Source organism: Bos javanicus, chromosome 8 (genome assembly GCF_032452875.1).
Source record: "Bos javanicus breed banteng chromosome 8, ARS-OSU_banteng_1.0, whole genome shotgun sequence".
In the NCBI taxonomy this organism is placed as follows: domain Eukaryota; kingdom Metazoa; phylum Chordata; class Mammalia; order Artiodactyla; family Bovidae; genus Bos; species Bos javanicus.
The window spans coordinates 92048460-92070723 of record NC_083875.1 but is presented as its reverse complement, the minus strand read 5'-3'; the positions used below and the strand labels follow the sequence as shown (position 1 = coordinate 92070723).

The window sequence follows — 22264 nt, the reverse complement described above, 5'->3', positions numbered from 1 at the left end:
CCAAATAGGAAAAGGAGTACATCAAGCCTGTATATTGTCACCCTACTTATTTAACTTATATGCAGAGTACATCATGAGAAACGCTGGACTGGAGGAAGCACAAGCTGGAATCAAGATTGCGGGGAGAAATATCAATAACCTCAGATAAGCAGATGACACCGCTCCTATGGCAAAAAGTGAAGAACTGAAGAGCCTCTTGATGAAAGTGAGAGAGTGAAAAAGTTGGCTTAAAACTCAACATTCAGACACTTTAGCTGGGAGCCGTGCGCCGCGCTCAGTTACTGGAGAGAGCTGGCCGCGCGCCGCCTCCTCCAGCACGCACGCACCCGGGCCGGGCTTCGGGGGCTTCGGGGCTCTTACCCCCGGCCTCGGGAGGTAGGGGAGACCGGGACTCACCGTGGGGAGGAGGAGGAAGACAAGGAGGGAGGAAGAAAACCTGCGAGGAGGACCGAGACGGGGGGCGGGAGGCTTGCCACCTTCAGCCCCGCCGCGAGCGCCCAAGGTGCACCCATCTTGACCGACTCAGCAAGAAGGTGGATTTTCCCTGCGTCTAAACAAAAACAACATGTCCCCGTGCCTGTAGAGATGATTTGCAGTTCAGCCCGGCAGAAGCTGATCGAATGAGACTATGGGCTGTGCCTCCGCCAAGCATGTTGCCACTGTTCAATAGGAAGAGGAAGCCCAGAAAGGGAAGAACTACCAGAACGCAGATGTGTTTGGCGATGAGTATAGGATCAAACCAGGGGAAGAGGTCAAATACATGAAAAATGGGGCAGAAGAGGAGCAGAAAATAGCAGCCAGGAACCAAGAAAACTTGGGAAAAAGTGCCAGTTCAAATATAAGACTTAAAACTAATAAAGAGATCCCAGGATTAGTTTATCAACCCAGAGCAAACATGCACATCTCTGAAAGCCAACAAGAATTCTTCAGAATGCTGGATGAAAAAATTGAAAAGGGTCGAGATTATTGTTCGGAAGAAGAAGACATCACATAGCACCAATCCTACCAGTCAAACCGGGAGCTACTACTGTGTAAATAGGTTACACCCCAGATGAAATCTTTGCAAAGGTTGGTTCTCTTCAGCGAACAGCACTATAGCAAAAGAAGATCGTTCCATATCGTATGCCCCATTAAATTACAGTGTTTCTTAATGAACTTGCAAAGGAATATTGCTAAAAACAAACAAAAACTGTTATCAAACTTTCTTTGTTGCTGCTAGTTAAAACTTGTTGCAACTTTTCACTTCTCTCAGTGTCCAGGTCTGCAGCAAAATTCTGCAATTTCACCTTAAAGATACTGTTGGTTTTACAGATGCTCTCCAACCTATTTTCTAAAAGATGAGGTAGTGGTGAACTCAGATATCCAACTTCTGTTCTAGACTGGTTCCGCTTCTAAGACAAGCGCCTCCTTCCTCCTCCCTCTTCCCTGCCTCCCCCAGCAGTCCAGAGCCTTGCTTCTCACTGGCAGTGTTGTGCTTTGGAGATGGGATGGTTGCTACAGCAAGCCTAGTTTCTCTGCTAAGAAGAAGTAGAGATGCTATTATCAATTCAAAGCATGTCGTGACATGACTCCTGGAAGTGACACAGGAGCGAGCAGCAGGTGGTTTCATTTCCTGGGTCTCTTAATCAAAGATCAAGCTTGCAACATCAGTTTTGCTCAGATGCAGACGGAAGTGTGATCACAATCATTTTGAATCCCTCTTGCCCACTTTTTTTTCTAAGAAAATAAACATTTTACTGTTTAAAAAAAAAAATTCAGAAAAGAAAGATTATGTCATCCGGTCCCATCACTTCATGGCAAATAGATGGGAAAACAGTGGAAACAGTGGCTGACTTTATTTTGGGGGGCTCCAAAATTGCTGCAGATGGTCATTGCAGCCATGAAATTAAAAGATGCTTGCTCCTTGGAAGGAAAGTTATGACCAACCTAGACAGCATATTAAAAAGCAGAGACATTATTTTGCCAACAAAGGTCCATCTAGTCAAGGCTGTGGTTTTTCCAGTAGTCATGTATGAGTGAGAGTTGGACTATAAAGAAAGCTGAGCACTGAAGAATTGATGCTTTTGACCTGTGGTGTTGGAGAAGACTCTTGAGAGTCCTTGCACTGCAAGGAGATCCAACCAGTCTATCCTAAGGAAATCAGTCCTGAATATTCATTGGAAGGGCTGATGCTGCAGCTGAAACTCCAATACTTTGGCCACCTGATGTGAAGAGCTGACTCATTTGAAAAGACCCTGATTCTGGGAAAGATTGAAGGCAGGAGAAGGGGACGACAGAGGTTGCAATGGTAGGATAGCATCACTGACTCAATGGACATGAGTTTGGGTAAACTCCAGGAGTTGGTGATAGACAGGAAGGCCGGTGTGCTGCAGTCCATAGGGTCACAAAGAGTTGGATGCGACTGAGCAACTGGACTGAACTGAACTGAAGAAATCTACTGAGATTTACCAAATCTAGCTCTGTTTATTTGGGCTTCCCAGGTGGTACTAGTGGTAAAGAAAAGAACCCACCTGCCAATGTAGGAGACAAGAGATGCAGGTTTGATCCCTGGGTTGGAAAGATCCTCTAGAGGAGGTCACAGCAACCCACTTCAGTATTCTTACCTGAAGAATACCATGTTCAGAGGAGCCTGGTGGGCTATAGTCCATGGGGTCACAAAGAGCTGGGCATGACTAAAACGACTGAGCACACATGCAGCTCTGTTTATTCACCTCCAAAGGTGGCACCATTTAAGCAACTGTTCGGATTTTAGACTAGAGGAGTCAAAGCGATAGTCAGATCAATTATTGTCCATATCAGGGACCAGAAAACACTTTGTATTTGAGCCTAATAGTAAATATTTTAGGCTTTGTGAAACCATATAGTCCCAGCTCTTACCTTTGTAGTTCAAAAGCAGTAGACAATACAAATGATGGAGCCTGGCTGGGTTTCAATAAAACTTGATTTACAAAAGCAAGTGGCAGGCTGGCTTTGGCCCATGGGGCATAGTTTGCTAACCCCTAGTCTGTACAAGGGATTTGATGCAATGACTCAGGTTGTCAGACGAACCTGGGCTACAGCTCAAGTAAATCAAAGGTAATGTCAAAGAATGTTGTTGACTAGAGATTACAGACTGAAAAGAAAAAAGGCAGTAAAAATTGTGAATCACTATATTTTACACATATAATTTATATAATATTATACATCAACTATACTTCAATAAAGAAATTTAAATGCAAATAAAGGAGAACCTTGCTTCTGTAATATTCTGTAATATTACTCATCCATAAAAAGGAATGCATTTGAGTCGGTTCTAATGAGGTAGATGAACCTAGAACCTATTATACAGAGTGAAGTGAGTCAGAAAGAGAAAGATAAATACCATATTCTAATGCATATATACAGAATCTAGAAAAATGGTACTGAAGAATTTATTTACAGGGCAACAATGGAGAAACAGACATAGAGAATATGGACTTATGGACATGCGGAGAGGGGAAGAGAGGGTGAGATGTATGGGGAGAGTAACATGGAGACTTACATTACCATAAGTAAAATAGATAGCCAACAGGAATTTGCTCTATGGCTCAGGAAACTCAAGCAAGGGCTCTGTTTCAATCTAGAGAGGTGGGATGGGGAGGGAGATAGGAGGGAGTTTCAAAAGTGAGGGGATATATATATACCCATGGCTGATTCATGTTGAGGTTTGACAGAAAACAGCAAAATTCTGTAAAGCAATTATCCTTCAATAAAAATAAATAAATTTTTAAAAAGAAAATGGGAATAACATGGAAAAATACTGTGATATAAAATTTACTCCGTAATTCACAATACAGAAACACTGGGTAACATTATTTTCAGCCTCATTTTTCTATTTTCTAATGTTCATGCAATCCATGGGGTAACAAAGAGTCAGACACAACTGAGCAACTAAATAACAACAACAATGTTCAGAAAGTGAGTAACAACTCAGTGAACACACATCCCTGTTTTTGGGGGGATAATTCCAGTGTGTCTGCTGTCTCTGTAATAATCAATAGTGTCCTCTTTTAAAGAAATGTCCTAGTTTGCAATATGAATCATACAGTCACATCTATAACAACCAAAATGATTTTGAATTTGTAGCACAGACAGGTTTGTATTATTTAAAGTCATCACCAAAACTTGGACAATAACACAAGTCTATAAAGGCAGAATGTAGTGCTAGAAAAGGCTAAGGGCTTCAAGTCAGACAGAGTCAGATTCAGATCTTAATTTATCTCTTTCTGCTGGCCTAAGACAATGTGCTGAAATCTCCATGAATCTCAATTCTCATATGTAGCAATAAATAATAAAAGCAGCAATATCATTAGATTTAACTGTGTTAGCATATAGTAAATATTTGTAAATATTAGCTGTTATTTTACTATTATTACATATTCAAATAGATTTTTTGGGTGGGACACAAAGACATCCTTCCTATACAGAAGATATGCTTCAAGAAAAGTGATTTCCTTGTCACTGGAGACATCCAAGCAGAGACTTAACAGAAATATAGTAGTGATGTTATAAATAAAGTTTTGCTAAAGTTTGATCCATGAACCAAGGTATCAGCGTCGATAGGAAGCCTGCTAAGATGTAGATTCATAGACTCTAACCTAGACCTAATGAGTCAGTGTCTACATTTTGAAGAAACTCCAAGTAATAGATATGGCTTTGCTCTCAAGGACTCAGCCATCACTGGATACAGCAGATGACTTTTAAAGCTCCTCTGAACTCTGAGACCACCCCATTTATAGAGTCCACAAGTTTTAAGTGGGTAATACACTGGCATGAGGAGGAATAAGGTCCCAATACCTAGTATATCCCATTCCATTGGTAAAGTTAAAAATGGCCTTTTCCACCCACCTCCACAAGACATTTTACCAGGCCTAGTGACTACATTCAGAGAAGGCAATGGCACCCCACTCCAGTACTCCTGACTGGAAAATCCCATGGATGGAGGAGCCTGGTGGGCTGCAGTCCATGGGGTCGTGAAGAGTCAGACACGACTGAGCGACTTCACTTTCACTTTTCACTTTCACACATTGGAGAAGGAAATGGCAACCCACTCCAGTGTTCTTGCCTGGAGAATCCCAGGGACGGGGGAGCCTGGTGGGCTGCTGTCTATGGGGTCGCACAGAGTCGGATACGACTGAAGCGACTTAGCAGCAGCAGTGACTACATTCCACCCATTTAAGTAACAATCTCAGATAAGTACAAATATAGACCCCAAGTGAAAATACCCCACATTAAGATTGTTTTTTAATCGAAATCATCACATCTACAGAGCTTCCCTGGTGGCTCAGACGGTAAAGAATCTGACCCAAGTTCAACCCCTGGGTCACGAAGATCCTCTGGAGAAGGGATTGGCTACCCACTGCAGTATTCTTGCCTGGAGAATTCCATGGACAGAGGAGCCTGGCAGGCTACAGTCCATGGGGTCGCAAAGAGTCGGACATGGCTAAGTGACTAACACTTTCACACTCATTACATCTACCATAGACAGAGAAGCTTGATTGTTTCTTGAGTTTGCTTCCATTTTGTTTTGAGCCACTTTGCTTTCTTCAAAATGTCTGATTATTCTCCACACAGGTGCTCTGGGTAGAGTTCAGTATTCCATTAATACTGAACAATTCACATACAAATGGGTAGTTTAACCTTAGATATTTCCCCAAGGCCTGAAGAGGCTGACACAAATATAAACAGAATTGGAAGAGCTGGTAAAATATTTAGCTGAAACTTTGAAGAAATTTTTCTCTCTCTGGAGCTTCCTGGTGATGGTTGTAATGCAGCTGAACTACTTTAGCTCTGTACGTTTTATCCTCCCTCCTGGATGCAGGCTTTCTGATATCCCTGGATGTTTGAATTACACACCACATGGACACAAAGGGCGGACTACGCTAGTCTATCCAGTTGCATCAATAGCTTCTTAGATCCCTTTTCTGATTCTATTATTCTGTGACTGCCTAATAGCTCATCCTTTTTTTGTTGTTGTTAGAATCTCACATATACAGATAAAAAAGAACATACTATTTTGAAAGAATTAAGATAAGAATTAAAGGAAAACATTTAATGTTTAAAAGGAAGACAATATGAAGTGGGACACAAGTGTCTATTTTTAATGGATCTAACCTAAGAGAATTTTGTTTTAATAAGGATGACTTATTACACCAATACTTACCAGAGATCTGCTCTGTATACCAAGCACTATATTTGCTTCCTGATGATAATGATGATGAGAATAATAGCAGCTAACGTTATAACCAACTTAGATAGCATATTCAAAAGCAGAGACATTACTTTGCCAACAAAGGTCCGTCTAGTCAAGGCTATGGTTTTTCCCGTGGTCATGTATGGATGTGAGAGTTGGACTGTGAAGAAGGCTGAGTGCTGAAGAATTGATGCTTTTGAACTGTGGTATTGGAGAAGACTCTTGAGAGTCCCTTGGACTGCAAGGAGATGCAACCAGTCCATTCTGAAGGAGATCAGCCCTGGGATTTCTTTGGAAGGAATGATGCTAAAGCTGAAACTCCAGTACTTTGGCCACCTCATGCGAAGAGTTGACTCATTGGAAAAGACTCTGATACTGGGAGGGATTGGGGACAGGAGGAGAAGGGGCCGACAGAGGATGAGATGGCTGGATGGCATCACTGACTCGATGGATGTGAGTCTGAGTGAACTCCGGGAGTTGGTGATGGACAGGGAGGCCTAGCGTGCTGTGATTCATGGGGTCGCAAAGAGTCAGACATGACTGAGCGACTGAACTGAACTGAACATTTGCTGAGGACTTATGACTTCACAAATGAGGCACACATAGGCCCAACACTCATGGAAATGTAAAAGCAGGCAGGAAAATTAGACATTGAACAAATAATCCCAGGTGTTACTAATGTGATATGAAATTGCAGGGTACAATGGGAGGGTGTTGCAGGTGGCCTGATCTAGTATAGGGGTCAGCAAAGGCTTCTCTGAGGATGTGACATTTTAGAATTAGCTACACAAAAGAGAAGCATCCCAGGTAGAGTGAGGGCAATGGGCAAGAGACCTGATCAAGCAAAAGATATATGTTGCAAGAACTGAGAAAACTGGCTAAAACTTCGGGGCCTAGGGGAGAGTGGGAAGAGGAGAGTGGAAAGAAGGTGGTGGGAGCTGGATCTTGCTGAGGCCAGAGTTTCAGCTTCATCCCAGAGCAATGAGGAGCCACTGGTAGATGTGAAACAAGTGGGTGACAAGACCAGTTTGGGGCTTTAGGAAGATTACTCTGACTGGATTGGAAGGGAAGAGAGGGAATGTGCAGAGGGCAGGAATGATGGTGGCTTAGACTGGAGAAATGGCAGTGTTTGTAATACCTCTCCAGATTAGAGTCAGATCCCAGTCAGGCTAACAGATGCATCCTCCCATAGACCCTGGTTATTTATCTTAATATTAAGGGAAATTTCCATTCTCAAAACTGCTTCCTTCACATGCATGAGAGCCATGCCACAAAGAGGCATGAATGAAAGGCAGCAGGAAAACATGGAAAGGAGACAACACAAGGCTCACTCATCCTCCTCTGGAATTCCAAGCCTGGATCTGCTGGTTCCCAACTCCCTTCGGTGTCTTGGGAAGCAGTGCTGTATTGATGCACTCAACAAAGAAAAGAAGTGCAGAGTTTGCCTAGAAATAGTTCATAGGCCATAAAAATATTGCGCAGTATAATGTGAGAAACTGGACTTCTAAAAAGGATTATTTTAAGATTATTATTTAGATTATTTCTAAAAAGGACTATATAAGCAAAGGTATTCTAGTTATTTACCTAAGATCCTTTTACCTTAAAAGGAGGGTTCATTTCAAAAGCCTGAGTTGTAAGCTCTATTGTTAGCCCAATCTGTGCTAAGTGGGATGGAAAGTTCTCATCTCCCTCTGGGTTCAAAGAATCCATCAGTCATTCATCAAGCATATTATTGAGCAACTACATGATGAAAGGCACTGGAATACAGCAATTAATTAAAGGTTTTACATACAGCTTCCAGTCCAGTGAGAAGATGAAGGGCTAGACATTAAACTATTACACAGTTAAATTTTAAAAGTGCAACTTTGATAAGTTCTACAAAAGAAAAGTATGTTTACTATGAGGGCTTAGGAAAGGAGCCTCTGACCTAGTCAGCTACTTAGGGAAGTGATGGCTGAAAATAGAAGGATGAATACAAGTTAAATGGGTAAAGAGAGAATACAAAAATAGTGGTAAAATTGATTTGACACACATGTTTAGAGCCCTCTTCAGGTACCAAGTGTCGTAATAGGTAACTGGTCTGCACGTGAATGAAACCTGGTCTGCATGTTAGGGAAAAGAATAAGGGCTGAATCTTGCTAATGACTAGCTATCAGAATTTGATTATTAGTTTACCCAAACCTCAGCATCTTAATCTGTAAAGTATGAAAATGACATCTATTTTGCAGAATTCGAAATGTACAAAGCCCTTAGCTCACTGCCTGACCTGTAAGTAGCAAGTTTTTTAATGACCAGGTCCAGAGTCAGCATGACACAATGTCAGAAGATCTGTTCTTGGTGTTCGGAGCTCACTAGTGTCCATCAAACTCAGTTCAATTCAGTTCAGTCACACAGTCGTGTCCGACTCTTTGTGAAGCCATGGACTACAGCACTCTAGGCCTCCCTGTCCATTACCAACTACGGGAGTTTACTCAAATTCATACCCATTGAGTCGATGATGCCATCCAACCATCTCATCCTCTGTTGGCCCCTTTTCCTCCCTCCTTCAATCTTTCCCAGCATCAGGATCTTTTCAAATGAATCAGTTCTTCATATCAGGTAGCTAAAGTATCAGAGTTTCAGCTTCAGCATCAGTCCTTCCAATGAATATTCAGGACTGATTTCCTTTAGGATGGACTGGTTGGATCTCCTTGCAGTCCAAGGGACTCTCAAGAGTCTTCTGCAACACCACAGTTTAAAAGCATCAATTCTTTGGTGCCCAGTTTTCTTCATAGTCCAACTCTCACATCCATACATGACCACTGGAAAAATCACAACCTTGACTAGACAGACCTTTGTAGGCAAAGCAATGTCTCTGCTTTTTAATATGCTATCTAGGTTGGTCATAGCTTTCCTTCCATGAGCAAGTGTCTTTTAATTTCATGGCTGCAGTCACCATCGGCAGTGATTTTGGAGCCCCAAAAATAAACTCTGACACTGTTTCCACTGTTTCCCTATCTATTTGCCATGAAGTGATGGGACCAGATGCCATGATCTTAGTTTTCTGAATGTTGAGTTTTAAGCCAACTTTTTCACTCTTCTTTTTCACTTTCTTTTTTTCTTTTCTTTTCTTTTTTTTTTTTTGCTTTTCTTTTGTGTGTGTGTGTGTGTTTTAATTTTATTTTTTAACTTTACAATATTTTATTGGTTTTGCCATATATCAACATGAATCTGCCACAGGTATACATGTGTTCCCCATCCTGAACCCTCCTCCCTCCTCCCTCCCCATACCATCCTTCTGGGTCGTCCCAGTGCACCAGCCCTAAGCATCCAGTATCATGCATCGAACAAGGACTGGTGACTCGTTTCATATATATTATACACAGTGAAGTAAGCCAGAAAGAAAAACACCAATACAGTATCCTCTTTCACTTTCATCAAGAGGCTGTTTAGTTCTTTTTCACTTTCTGCCATAAGGGTGGTGTCATCTGCATATCTGAGGTTATTGATACTTCTCCCAGCAATCTTGATTCCAGCTTGTGCTTCCTCCAACCCAGCGTTTCTCATGATGTACTCTGCATATAAATTAAATAAGCAGGGTGACAATATACAGCTTTGACATACTCCTTTCCCAATTTGGAACCTGTCTGTTGTTCCACATCCAGTTCTAACTGTTGCTTCCTGACCAGCATACAGATTTCTCAAGAGGCAGGTCAGATGGTCTGGTATTCCAACCTCGGAGAATTTTCCAGTTTGTTGTGATCCACACAGTCAAAGTCTTTGGCCCAGTCAGTAAAGCAGAAATAGATGTTTTTCTGGAACTCTCTTGCTTTTTCGATAATCCAACAGATGTTGGCAATTTGATCTCTGGTTCCTCTGCCTTTTCTAAAACTGCTTGAACAACTGGAAGTTCATGGCTCACATATTGCTGAAGCCTGGCTTGGAAAATTTTGAGCATTACTTTGCTAGTGTGTGAGATGAGTGCAATTGTGTGATAGTTTGAGCATTCTTTGGCACTGCCTTCCTTAGGAATTGGAATGAAAACTGACCTTTTCCAGTCCTGTGGGCACTGCTGAGTTTTCCAAATTTGCTGGCATATTGAGTGCAGTACTTTCACAGCATCATATTTTAGGATTTGAAATAGCTCGACTGGAATTCCATCAGCTCCACTAGCTTTTTTCATATTGATGCTTCCTAAGGTCCACTTGACTTCACATTCCAGGACATCTGGCTTTAGGTGAGTGATCACACCATCGTGGTTATCTGTGTCGTGAAGATCTTTTTTGTATAGTTCTTCTGTGTATTCTTGCCACCTATTCTTAACATCTTCTGCTTCTGTTAAGTCCATACCATTTCTGTCCTTTATTGAGCCCATCTTGCAGAAAATGTTCCCTTGGTATCTTTAATTTTCTTGAAGAGATCACTAGACTTTCCCATTCTATTGTTTTCCTCTGTTTCTTTACACTGTTCACTGAGGAAGGCTTTCTTATCTCCCCTTGCTATTCTTTGGAACTCTGCATTCGAATGGGTGTATCTTTCCCTTTCTCCTTTGCTTTTCACTTCTCTTCTTTTCACAGCTATTTGCAAGGCCTCCTTAGACAGCCATTTTGCCTTTTTGCATTTCTTTTTCTTGGGGATAGTCTTGATCCCTGTCTCCTGTACAATGTCATGAACCTCTGTCCATAATTCATCAGGCATTCTATCAGATCTAATCCCCTGAATCTATTGCTCACTTCCACTGTACAATCTTAAGGGATTTGATTTGGGTCATACCGGAATGGTCTAGTGGTTTTCCCTACTTTCTTCAATTTAAGTCTGAACTTGGCAATAAGGAGTTCATGATCTGAGCCACAGTCAGCTCCCAGTCTTGTTTTCGCTGACTGTATAGAGCTTCTCCATCTTTGGCTGCAAAGAATATAATCCTTCTGATTTCTGTATTGACCATCTGATGATACCATGTGTAGAGTCTTCTCCTGTGTTGCTAGAAGAGGGTGTTTGCTATGACCAGTGCATTCTCTTGGCAAAATTCTATTAGCTATTGCCCTGCTTCATTCTGTACTCCAAGGCCAAGTTCTCCTGTTACTCCAGGTGTCTCTCGACCTCCTACTTTTGTATTCCAGTCCCCTATGATGAAAAGGACATTTTTTTTTTTTTTTTTTGGTGTTAGTTCTAGAAGGTCTTGTAGGTCTTCATAGAACTGTTCAACTTCAGCTTCTTCAGCATTACTGGTCGGGGCATAGACTTGGATTACTGTGATATTGAATGAGGCAATACCCCAAGTCCAAGGTCAGGAGCTGTGGCTGCACTTCGCTGGAATGGCTGTGAGGAGATACCCCACATCCAAGGTCAGAGAAACCCCAGCAGGCCCTGGAGTGGCTGTGAAGAGATATCCCACTCCCAAGCACAACAGAGAAGCCCCAGCAAGATGGTAGGAGGGGCAAATTAGCCTTTAGAATTAAACCCCATTCCCATCAGAGACGCTGAGAGGGCTCAAATAAACCTTTTGCACACCAGGATCCAGGGACCCCACAGAGATTGAAACAGAACTGTGTTTGAGCATCTCCTGTGGAGGCATGGGTCAGCAGTGGACTGCCACAGGGACAGGGGCTTTGAGTGCAACAGACTTGGGTATGGCATAAGCCCTCTTGGAGGTGGTCGCCATTAACCCCACCATAGAGCTGCCAGAACATACAGAGGACTAGGAAATAGACTCTTGGAAGGCGCAAACAGAACCTTGTGTGCACTAGGACCCAGGAGAAATGAGCAGTGACCCCACAAGAGACTGACTGGGACTTGCCCATTGAGCATCCAGGAGTCTCCAGCAGAGACATGGGTCAGTGGTGGCCTGCTGCAGGGTTGGGGGCAGTGAGCATAGCAGTACATGCATAGGATCTTTTGAAGAAGGTCGCCATTATCTTCATTACCTCCACCATAGTTTGGCCCCAGGTAAATAGCAGAGAGGGAACACAGCTCCACCCATCAACAGAAAATTGAATTAAAGATTTACTGAGCGTGGGCCCACCATCAGAACAAGACCCAGTTTCCCCCTCAGTAAGTTTCTCCCACCAGGAAGCTTCCATAAGCTTCTTATCCTTCTTCATCAGAGGGCAGACAGACTGAAAACCACAACCACAGAAAACTAACCAATCTGATCACATGGACCACAGCCTTGTCTAACTCAATTGAACTATGAGCCATGCCATCTAGTTCCACCAAGACAGACGGGTCATGGGGGAGAGTTCTGACAAAATGTGTTCCACTGGAGAAGGAAATGGCAAAGCACATCAGTATTCTTGCCTTGAGAACCCCATAAACAGTATGAAAAGGCAAAAAGATAGGACACTGAAAGATGAACTCCCCAGGTCGGTAGGTGCCCAATATGCTACTGGAGATCAGTGGAGAAATAACTTCAGAAAGAATGAAGAGACGGAGCCAAAGTAAAAACAACACCCAGGTGTGGATGTGCCTGGTGATGGAAGTAAAGTCCAATGCTGTAAAGAGCAATATTGCATAGGAAACAGGAATGTTAGGTCCATGAATCAAGGTAAATTGGAGTGGTCAAACAGGAGATGGCAAGAATGACCATCGACATTTTAGGAATGAGTGAACTAAAGTGGACTGGAATGGGTGAATTTAACTCAGATGACCATATCTACTACTGTTGGCAAGAATCCCTTAGAAGAAATGGAGTAGCCATCATGGTCAACAAAAGAGTCCAAAATGCAGTACTTGGATGCAATCCCCAAAATGACAGAACAATCTCTGTTCATTTCCATCAGACTATCTGGGTTCGTATTCCACATCCAAAGTTTACTAGCTCTGTGGTCTTGGGCAAATAACAAACTTTCTAATCTTCAGTTCCTTTATTTATAAAAGGACCATAATAGAAATACCTCATAAGTTTTTGGGGAGAATCAAAGGAGAAATGTATGAAAAGTGTGAAATATGGCTAAGTACTTAGCCTATGTGTTATGTAAGTACAAGGTGCTGTCTCAGCACAGATGAATAGGCAGTAAATTATTTTTATTTTTGTTCTTCCTGGATAGGAGGGTGAGATTCGATAAGGCCAAAGACTTCAGACAGAGTCTTGATCTAGGCTTTAAAAAATGAATAGCTGTTGGATAAACAGAATGCTGATAAGTTTGCCTTGCTCAAGCTATAGGGTTGCAATCTGCTACTGTAAGAACAGCCTAGGCTTAAGGCTTAAGGAGAATATTTTAAAAGACTAGTGAGTTTATTCTAATAAACATCTTCTCTCCATTTGTTCCCATGACCTGGAAGAGAGGCTGATGTGGTCGGTAATCGTGTGGACTTTGAAGTGAAACAGACATAGGTTCTAATCCAATCCCTACTACTTCTAGCTGTGTGATCTTACTACTTTTATTACTTACTACTACTTGCTACATTTCACTGAGCTCCTAGTTGATTAATCCTTAAAAAGGAAGTATTACTAGAGTCCTTTTTATGAGGTTTTTATAAGGATTAATCAGGTTTTTATGAGGATTAATCAAGATAAGGCAGATAAACATCAGTTAGCACATAAAAATAAATAAATGTTAGCTAATATTATTGATGCCTCATTAAGGTTATGCTAGCATAAAACATTAGAATTTATCCAGTGTGTGAATGAACAGTTGAACACAAGTATATGCCATACAGCCTGTTCAACAGTGAGATATCCAAAGAAATATCACAAAGCAGGTGGTAAGTCACTTTGTGGCAATGATTGTAGGTATTTAACTTTGTGGGCCCAGTAACTCTGAAAATTATGCAAAGCTGCCCACCAAAAAATATTGACATAGATTAATGACTTACTTCACTGAATGTAGTTTTTTAACTTACAAACATGAGGCATGTTTCTGTAGCCAATCTATAAATAAATATATGGAACAACCATTGTTAATATCTTGATATATTTTCTTCCCAGGGGTGTGTGTGTGTGTGTGTGTACACATGTGTATATATGATATACATGAGGGAGCCACAGTATTTAAAATAACTATGAATGCATGCATGCTCAGTTGTGTCCAACTGTTTGCAACCCCATGGACTGTAATCTACCAGGCACCTCTGTCCATGGAATTCTCCAGGCAAGAATACTGAAGTGGGTTGCCACTTCCTTCTCCAGGGGATCTTCCTGACTCAGAGATCGAACCCACATCTCCTTCATTGGCAGGCAGATTCTTTACCACTACACCACCTGGGAAGCCCTTAAAGTAACTATATACATATTTAACTCTGATCAGACCATACAAGAGCCTTTTCTCCATTTGTCATATGAGCATTTGCTTTGTTTTATTAAATATGCTTTACAAACATGATTTATACATTAGATAACGTTCTATAAGGATGCGACAAATAATTTAACTATTGCCATATTGTTAGATCCTTTTCTGTGTGTCAAAACTAATTAATCTTCAAATATAAATTGTTTATTACCAAATTCAATAATTTCTTAATCTGTAGGTGTGTAAACAACTTGAAAAAAAGAAAAAAAAAACCCAGGTTGATTATTTTCTTTGAAATAACTCTAGATCCTGTATTAATACTTCTGTACAACTTCCATGAATTATACTGTCTCATGTACTGTATCTTTAATAGTGACAGAGAGCTTCTGCATGACTCCCAGCGCACTGCCTCTCCTCACTGTGAGGTCTTGCATGCTGGAGAACTATGACATTATTGGATCTTGTCCTGCTAGCCGCCTCCTCTGTTGCTCCTAACTGTCTTACATACCATTCCATTTTAGAAAATATACAACATGACTCAGCATTGGATAACAGAGTTATCTAAGGGAAAGAGATCATTTCATAATTACACCAAAAATAAATTCAATGAACTTCAAATATACTACAGCATAAAGACTAATGAACATAAAAGAGGTGAATTCATGGTTTGGGGTCATGTATATTTTGATCTCAGGTTGCAGGATTTTAACTTAGCATTTGTGTAGTTCTAATCAAGGAAGGGCACAATCTTTCATTTATTATCTTAACTTTATGCTTTGCCTAATAAGCAATTTATAATATTACCAAGGTTGATTTCATATGTCATTTTATAATTTCTAAAGAATTCTGACAAGCTCTCAATATAAAGAAGAAAGCTGTTTTATATTTTCTATTTGTTGTTTTCATCTGTTTGCTTCTGGAGAGAGAATAGTTACTTATGTGAGGATAGAACATTTATTTATGTGAAAGCTGGTATGAAAGAGCATGTACCTATGTTGGTACATGGAAATTTATGTCTATGACTGTGTGTGTTTGAAAAATGCAAGGTCGTTATCAGACTCTAAAGAATGATAGGAAAAGAAAATTTTGAAAACAACTCTAGAAATAATTTATATTCAAGACATTTCTTTTTCTGCCTCATAGCTACATCATCCCTCTCAAGGCTTCCGTTTTGGAACTGTCCGGGAGAGCAGTGCTGAAGACTATGTGAGGCAAAGCTTCCCAGAGATGCATGAGTATATGAGAAGGTACAATGTACCAGCCACCCTGGATGGAGTGGCGTATCTAAAGTGAGTGTCAACCTCTTCAGTCCAAAAAGTTCTCAATGAAAAAGAAGTCTTGCTACTGATGTAATGTTTGTTGGTTTTTTTCTTTTTAATGTTATCTAAATATACCCATTGTGTGTTCCATAATACCTCACACCATATGAGATCCAGGAGACAGTATGGAATAAATGTGCATTTAATTATGTGACCTAGTTTTCTAGTTACCTCCACAGTCCCAAGCTGGCAGTAGCTTTGATCAAAGTGCCAGTAGGGTCAGTAGTGTAGCAGATGGTGGAGGAAGTAAACGTTGGCTTGACATCACTTGGGAAAATAATGGTGCTGAAATGATCAAACATTCAGGGAATGTGGCCAGAGGATAAAGTGTCCCAAAACAACCCTTTCCTTCACAGTGAATCTCTAAGCCTGTGGACTGTCTCCTCTTGCCACAAGGAAGTGGGGTTTATCTTAGAGATACCCTGTAGAAAAGAAATAAGATAAAAGGCAATGATTCCCATGCCTGCATCCTTTTCATCAGAATTTATGAGAAGCAATCAAGAGCAATCACATTGCCATGGCAGATTATCAGAGCTATAATTCAGGGAAGCTAAATGCAAAGGAGGATAGTGCATTTCTGGGTCTGCTCAACTAGTCTGCCTGGGAGAAGGGGATGAATGGCTCCTGATAAGCGCCACAGCATGCAAGCAAGCAGTCCTCTCCATCCTGCCTGATGGTCTCGGGACAATAACATACATTCAAACTCCAATCCCTACAATCGTGTAGTACCAGAAAACTGGTTTCTCTATCATCAAACACAATTATCTCCCCAATGACAGCAGAACTAGGCACCTCATATTCTTTTTTAAGAAAGAAGGGAAGCAAATAATTTTACGGGACATAAGGGCTCTGTATTTCTCAAAAACTCTAGTAATCAGCCCGGAAAACAATTTTATGGACTAAACTAGAGTCTAGAAAGGAAACTTTGTGTTCTCAGATTTGCACAGGTATATATAGTGTGAAACACTATGAAATGGCACTTTCCATTTTGTAAGAACTTTAAAACATTAGAGTCACTCTCTGACACAGAGTTTAGTGCTCCTTTGCACCCCAACAACTCCTCTTTATCCTCTCCATCAGAGAAATCCATGGCTGAGAAAAAGAATAAGATGTCAGGAAGAAAGCAATGGCTCCCCACTTTATAGTAATGGGTGACAAATTCAGCCCTTCTGGCAGTGTGAAAGGCTGAGAAAAGCCCCTGCTGCAGTGGAGCAATTCCACTCTACTCTGGATATTCATTTGTTCTGGAGGATTTACCTCCAAGGCCCCAGAGCTCAGTTGGCCATACTCTAGCTGGAGAGAAGAAATTGTTAGGAAAACAGGCACAGATGAAGGAGCTGAGACCCAAAAGAATCAACTTGTCCATGGAAATACAGCTAGCAAGTGGCAGTCAGGACCAGAACCATGACTCTGGAATGTAGCCACTGCTGCAGGCTAGCCTGAGAACTATAACTGGAAAGCCGGTCCTTGATATTCAAGGTACAGTCCACATTCCAGCAACATCCATGTAGCAGGTAGCACCTGGGAGCATATGAGAAATGAAGATTCTCGGTCCCATCACAGAATCTGCATTTTTAACAAGCTCCCCAGGTGAGTTACAGATTGAGGTAACTTTGGAACAAAGGTTATCATTAATGCCCTCTGCCTTCTTCCCTCTGAGCTTCTCTCCCCACTTTTGGCCCATATACAGCCTATGCTACTATTCACTACTCCAAAAAACCAAGGTCCCCAAGTTACCCTCTGACATATGAGTGCCATGACCTACAGGGCACTACCCCTGGAGTCATCTGTAAAGAGAGGTTCCTATGTTAAAGCTGCCCCTCCCTTCTCCCATCAGATTCCCTGAGCTTCATCCTAACTCACTTCAGTTCAGTTCAGTTCAGTCACTCAGTCGTGTCTGACTCTGCAACCCCATGAATCGCAGCACGCCAGACCTCCCTGTCCATCACCAACTCCTGGAGTTCACCCAAACTCACATCCATCGAGTCAGTGATGCCATCCAGCCATCTCATCCTCTCTCAGCCCCTTCTCCTCCTGCCGCCAATCCCTCCCAGCATCAGAGTCTTTTCCAAGAGTCAACTCTTTGCATGAGGTGGCCAAAGTACTGGAGTTTCAGCTTTAGCATCATTCCATCCAAAGAACACCCAGGGCTGATCTCCTTTAGAATGGACTGGTTGGATCTCCTTGCAGTCCAAGGGACTCTTAGGACTCTGAGCAAAAACAAGACCGGGAGCTGACTGTGGCTCAGATCATGAGCTCCTTATTGCCAAATTCAGACTAACTCACTTAGGACCCTACTTTTTGAAGTGACAGTATTCCAATAAATGAATCCCTATTAAAGTAATAATTACTTTATTTTTATATGTTTATATATAACTAGTTTTGTGGTATATGTGTTATGAAATGAATGTTCAAAAAGACAGCATGATTTTATAATGGGAGAAACAACTGTAGACCCTGACAACTGTAAGGATGATTCAGCCAGTCTAGAAGCTCCTTATACCAGGATCAAACCCTGCCGCTTCCTCACCAGTGACGCAGGGCCCCATGGGAGTCTGTGAGCTAATTGCTTCTTGCCTTCCTATGTAATAGAGACCTGCCATAGATAACTTCACTTTGCAATTCAAAATCATGTGGAGTTATTTAGGGATACCACTCAGATGGATCACAGGAATTCCTTGTTAGAAAACTGAGCCCTAACTTTTTATACTCTTATTGCTGCCACAAATATTTACAGAGCATTAGTAAATGGTAACTTGGTCCTGTGTAGCTCGCAAGGTACATTTTGGTACTGTGAGAATAAAGCTTTCATTAAAGAAATACCTTTCAGCTTGATTTTTATTTTACTGCCAGGATTCCATTAAGGTTTCTGATCCTCAGCTTCCAGGATACAATTCATATACCAAGCCCTTTATGGATCTTCCTGCAGCTCTGAAGCTGAGAGATGTTTTCCATTTTGGTTGAAGTTAAACATAATAAAAAAAAGATTTATGAGTATGGCCCTGCCCATCAGAACAAGACCCAGTTTCCTCTTCAGTCAGTCTCTCCCATCAGGAAGCTTCCATAAGCCTCTTATCCTTCTTCATCAGAGGGCAGATAGACCGAAAACCACAATCACAGAAAACTAACCAATCTGATCACATGGACCACAGCCTTGTCTAACTCAATTAAACTATGAGCCATGCCATATAGGGCCATCCAAGATGGACAGGTCATGGGGGAGAGTTCTGACAAAATGTGTTCCACTGGAGAAGGAAATGGCAAAGCACGTCAGTATTCTTGCCTTGAGAACCCCATGAACAGTATGAAAAGGCAAAAAGATAGGACACTGAAAGATGAACTCCCCGGGTCAATAGGTGCCCAATATGCTACTGGAGATCAATGGAGAAATAACTCCAGAAAGGATGAAGAGATGGAGCCAAAGCAAAAACAACACCCAGGTGTGGATGTGCCTGGTGATGGAAGTAAAGTCCAATGCTGTAAAGAGCAATATTTCATAGGAAACAGGAATGTTAGGTCCATGAATCAAGGTAAATTTGAGTGGTCAGACAGGAGATGGCAAGAGTGACCATCAACATTTTAGGAATGAGTGAACTAAAATGGACTGGATTGGGTGAATTTAACTCAAATGACCATTATATCTACTACTGTTGGCAAGAATCCCTTAGAAGAAATGGAGTAGCCATCATAGTCAACAAAAGAGTCTGAAATGCAGTACTTGGATGCGATCTCAAAAATGACAGAATGATCTCTGTTCATTTCCAAGGCAAAACATTCAATATCACAGTAACCCAAAACTAATCCCTGACCAGTAATGCTGAAGAAGCTGAAGTTGAACAGTTTTATGAAGACCTACAAGACCTTCTGGAACTAACACCCAAAAACACTGTCCTTTTTGTTACAGGGAACTGGAATGCAAAAGTAGAAAGTCAAGAGATACCTGGAGTAACAGGAAAATTTGGCCTTGGAGTACAGAATGAAGCAGGGCAAAGGCTAATAGAGCTTTGCCATAAGAACACACTGGTCATAGCAAACACCCTCTTCCAGAAACACACGAGATGACTCTACACATGGACAGAACCAGATGATCAATACCAAAATCAGATGGGTTATATTCTTTGCAGCCAAAGATGGAGAAGCTCTATACAGTCAGTAAAAACAAGACCAGGAGCTGACCAATGGATCAAATCATGAACTCCTTATTGCCAAGTTCAGACTTAAATTGAAGAAAGTAGGGAAAACTACTAGACCATTCAGATATGACCTAAATCAAATCCCTTAAGATTATACAGTGGAAGTGAGAAATAGATTCAAGGGATTAGATCTGATAGAGTACCTGAAGAACTATGGATGAAGGTTCGTGACATTGTACAGGAAGCAGTGATCAAGACCATCCCCAAGAAAAAAAAGCAAAAAGGCAAAATGGTTTTCTGAGGAGAACTAACAAATAGCTGTGAAAAGAAGAGAAGTGAAAGCCAAAGGAGCAAAGGAAAAATGTACACATTTGAATGCAGAGTTCCAAAGAAATAGCAAGGAGAGAAAAGAAAGCCTTCCTCAGCGATCGGTGCAAAGAAACAGGAAAACAATAGAATGGGAAAGACTAGAGAGCTCTTCAAGAAAATTAGAGATACCAAGGGAACATTTCATGCAAAGACGGGCACAATAAAGGACAGAAAGGTAATGGACCTAACAGAAGCAGAAGATATTAAGAATAGGTGGCAAGAATACACAGAAGAACTATACAAAAAAGATCTTCATGACACAGATAATCATGACGGTGTGATCACTGGACTAAAGCCAGATATCCTGGAATGTGAAGTCAAGTGGACCTTAGGAAGCATCAGTATGAACAAAGCTAGTGGGGGTGATGGAATTCCAGTTGGTCTATTATAAATCTTAAAGATCATGCTGTCAAAGTACTGCACTCAATATGCCAGCAAATTTGGAAAACTCAGCAGTGGACACAGGACTGGAAAAGGTCAGTTTTCATTCCAATCCCTAAGAAAAGTAGTGCCAAAGAATGCTCACACTACCGCACAATTGCACTCATCTCACATGCTAGCAAAGTAATGCTCAAAATTCTCCAAGCCAGGCTTCAACAGTACATGAACCATGAATTTCCAGATGTTCAAGCTGGATTTAGAAAAGGCAGAGGAACGAGATATCAAATTGCCAACATCCACTGGATTGTTGAGAAAGCAAGAGAGTTCTGGGAAAAGATCTATTTCTGCTTTATTGCCTAGGCCAAAGCCTTTGACTGTGTCGATCACCACAAGCTGTGGAAAATTATTCAAGAAATGGCAATACCAGACCATTTGACCTGCCTCTTGAGAAATCTATATGCAGGTCAAGAAGCAACAGATAGAACTGGACATGAAACAACAGACTGGTTCCAAATTGGGAAAGCAGTAGGTGAAGGCTGTATATTGTCACCCGGCTTATTTAACTTATATGCAGAGTACATCATGAGAAACGCTGGACTGGAAGAAGCACAAGCTGGAATCAAGATTGCAGGGAGAAATATCAATAACCTCAGATATGCAGATGACTCCACCCTTAGGACAGAAAGTGAAGAGGAACTAAAAAGCCTCTCAATGAAAGTGAAAGTGGAGAGTGAAAAAGTTGGCTTAAAGGTCAACATTCAGAAAATGAAGATCATGGCCTCTGGTCCCATCACTTCATGGGAAATAGATGGGGAAACAGTGGAAACAGTGTCAGGCTTTATTTTGGGGGGCTCCAAAATCACTACAGATGGTGACTGCAGCCATGAAATTAAAAGATGCTTACTCCTTGGAAGGAAAGTTATGACCAACCTAGATAGCATATTGAAAAGCAGAGACATTACTTTGCCAACAAAGGTCCATCTAGTTAAGGCTATGGTTTTTCCAGTGGTCATGTATGGATGTGAGAGTTGGACTGTGAAGAAAGCTGAGCACCAAAGAATTGATGCTTTTGAACTGTGGTGGAGAAGACTCTTGAGAGTCCCTTGGACTACAAGGAGATCCAACCAGTCCATTCTAAAGGAGATCAGCCCTGGGTGTTCTTTGGAAGGACTGATGCTGCAGCTGAAACCAATACCTTGGCCACCTCACGTGAAGAGTTGACTCATTGGAAAAGACTCTGATGCTGGGAGGGATTGAGAGCAGGAGAAGAAGGGGCCGACAGAGGATGAGATAGCTGGATGGCATCACTGACTCGATGGACGTGAGTACGAGTGAACTCCAGGAGTTGGTGATGGACAGGGAGGCCTGGTGTGCTGTGATTCATGGGGTCGCAGTCAGACACGACTGAGCCACTGAACTACCTTTTTTGAGATAGCTGAAAACAAAGAGTCATTTGCATACACCTTAAACAGTTCCCTGAGAAACTCATTCTCCCTTGCCTCCTTTGTAAGTGGAACTCAACTGATGCTGACCACCTTCCTGGGGACGATTTCTGTGCCTATGTTAAAAAATGGGGGAGAATACAAGAAGGATGCACAAAGCGTCTGTTGCTATCTTGAGCCCAGCCCACAGCCAATTCACTGA

At 41.6% G+C, this 22264-nt stretch overlaps 1 protein-coding gene and 1 pseudogene across 1 annotated transcript in view; both read left to right on the top strand.

The window, feature by feature from the left end:
* The window catches only part of GRIN3A (glutamate ionotropic receptor NMDA type subunit 3A), a 207241-nt gene that overhangs the window by 120718 nt on the left and 64259 nt on the right, over positions 1-22264 (top strand). The window contains exon 4 of the mRNA XM_061426355.1: positions 15562-15707. Coding sequence (XP_061282339.1) covers positions 15562-15707 — 146 coding nt within the window. The remainder of the gene's footprint in view (positions 1-15561; positions 15708-22264) is intronic.
* On the top strand, positions 414-1308 carry LOC133253093 (uncharacterized protein C1orf21-like; annotated as a pseudogene).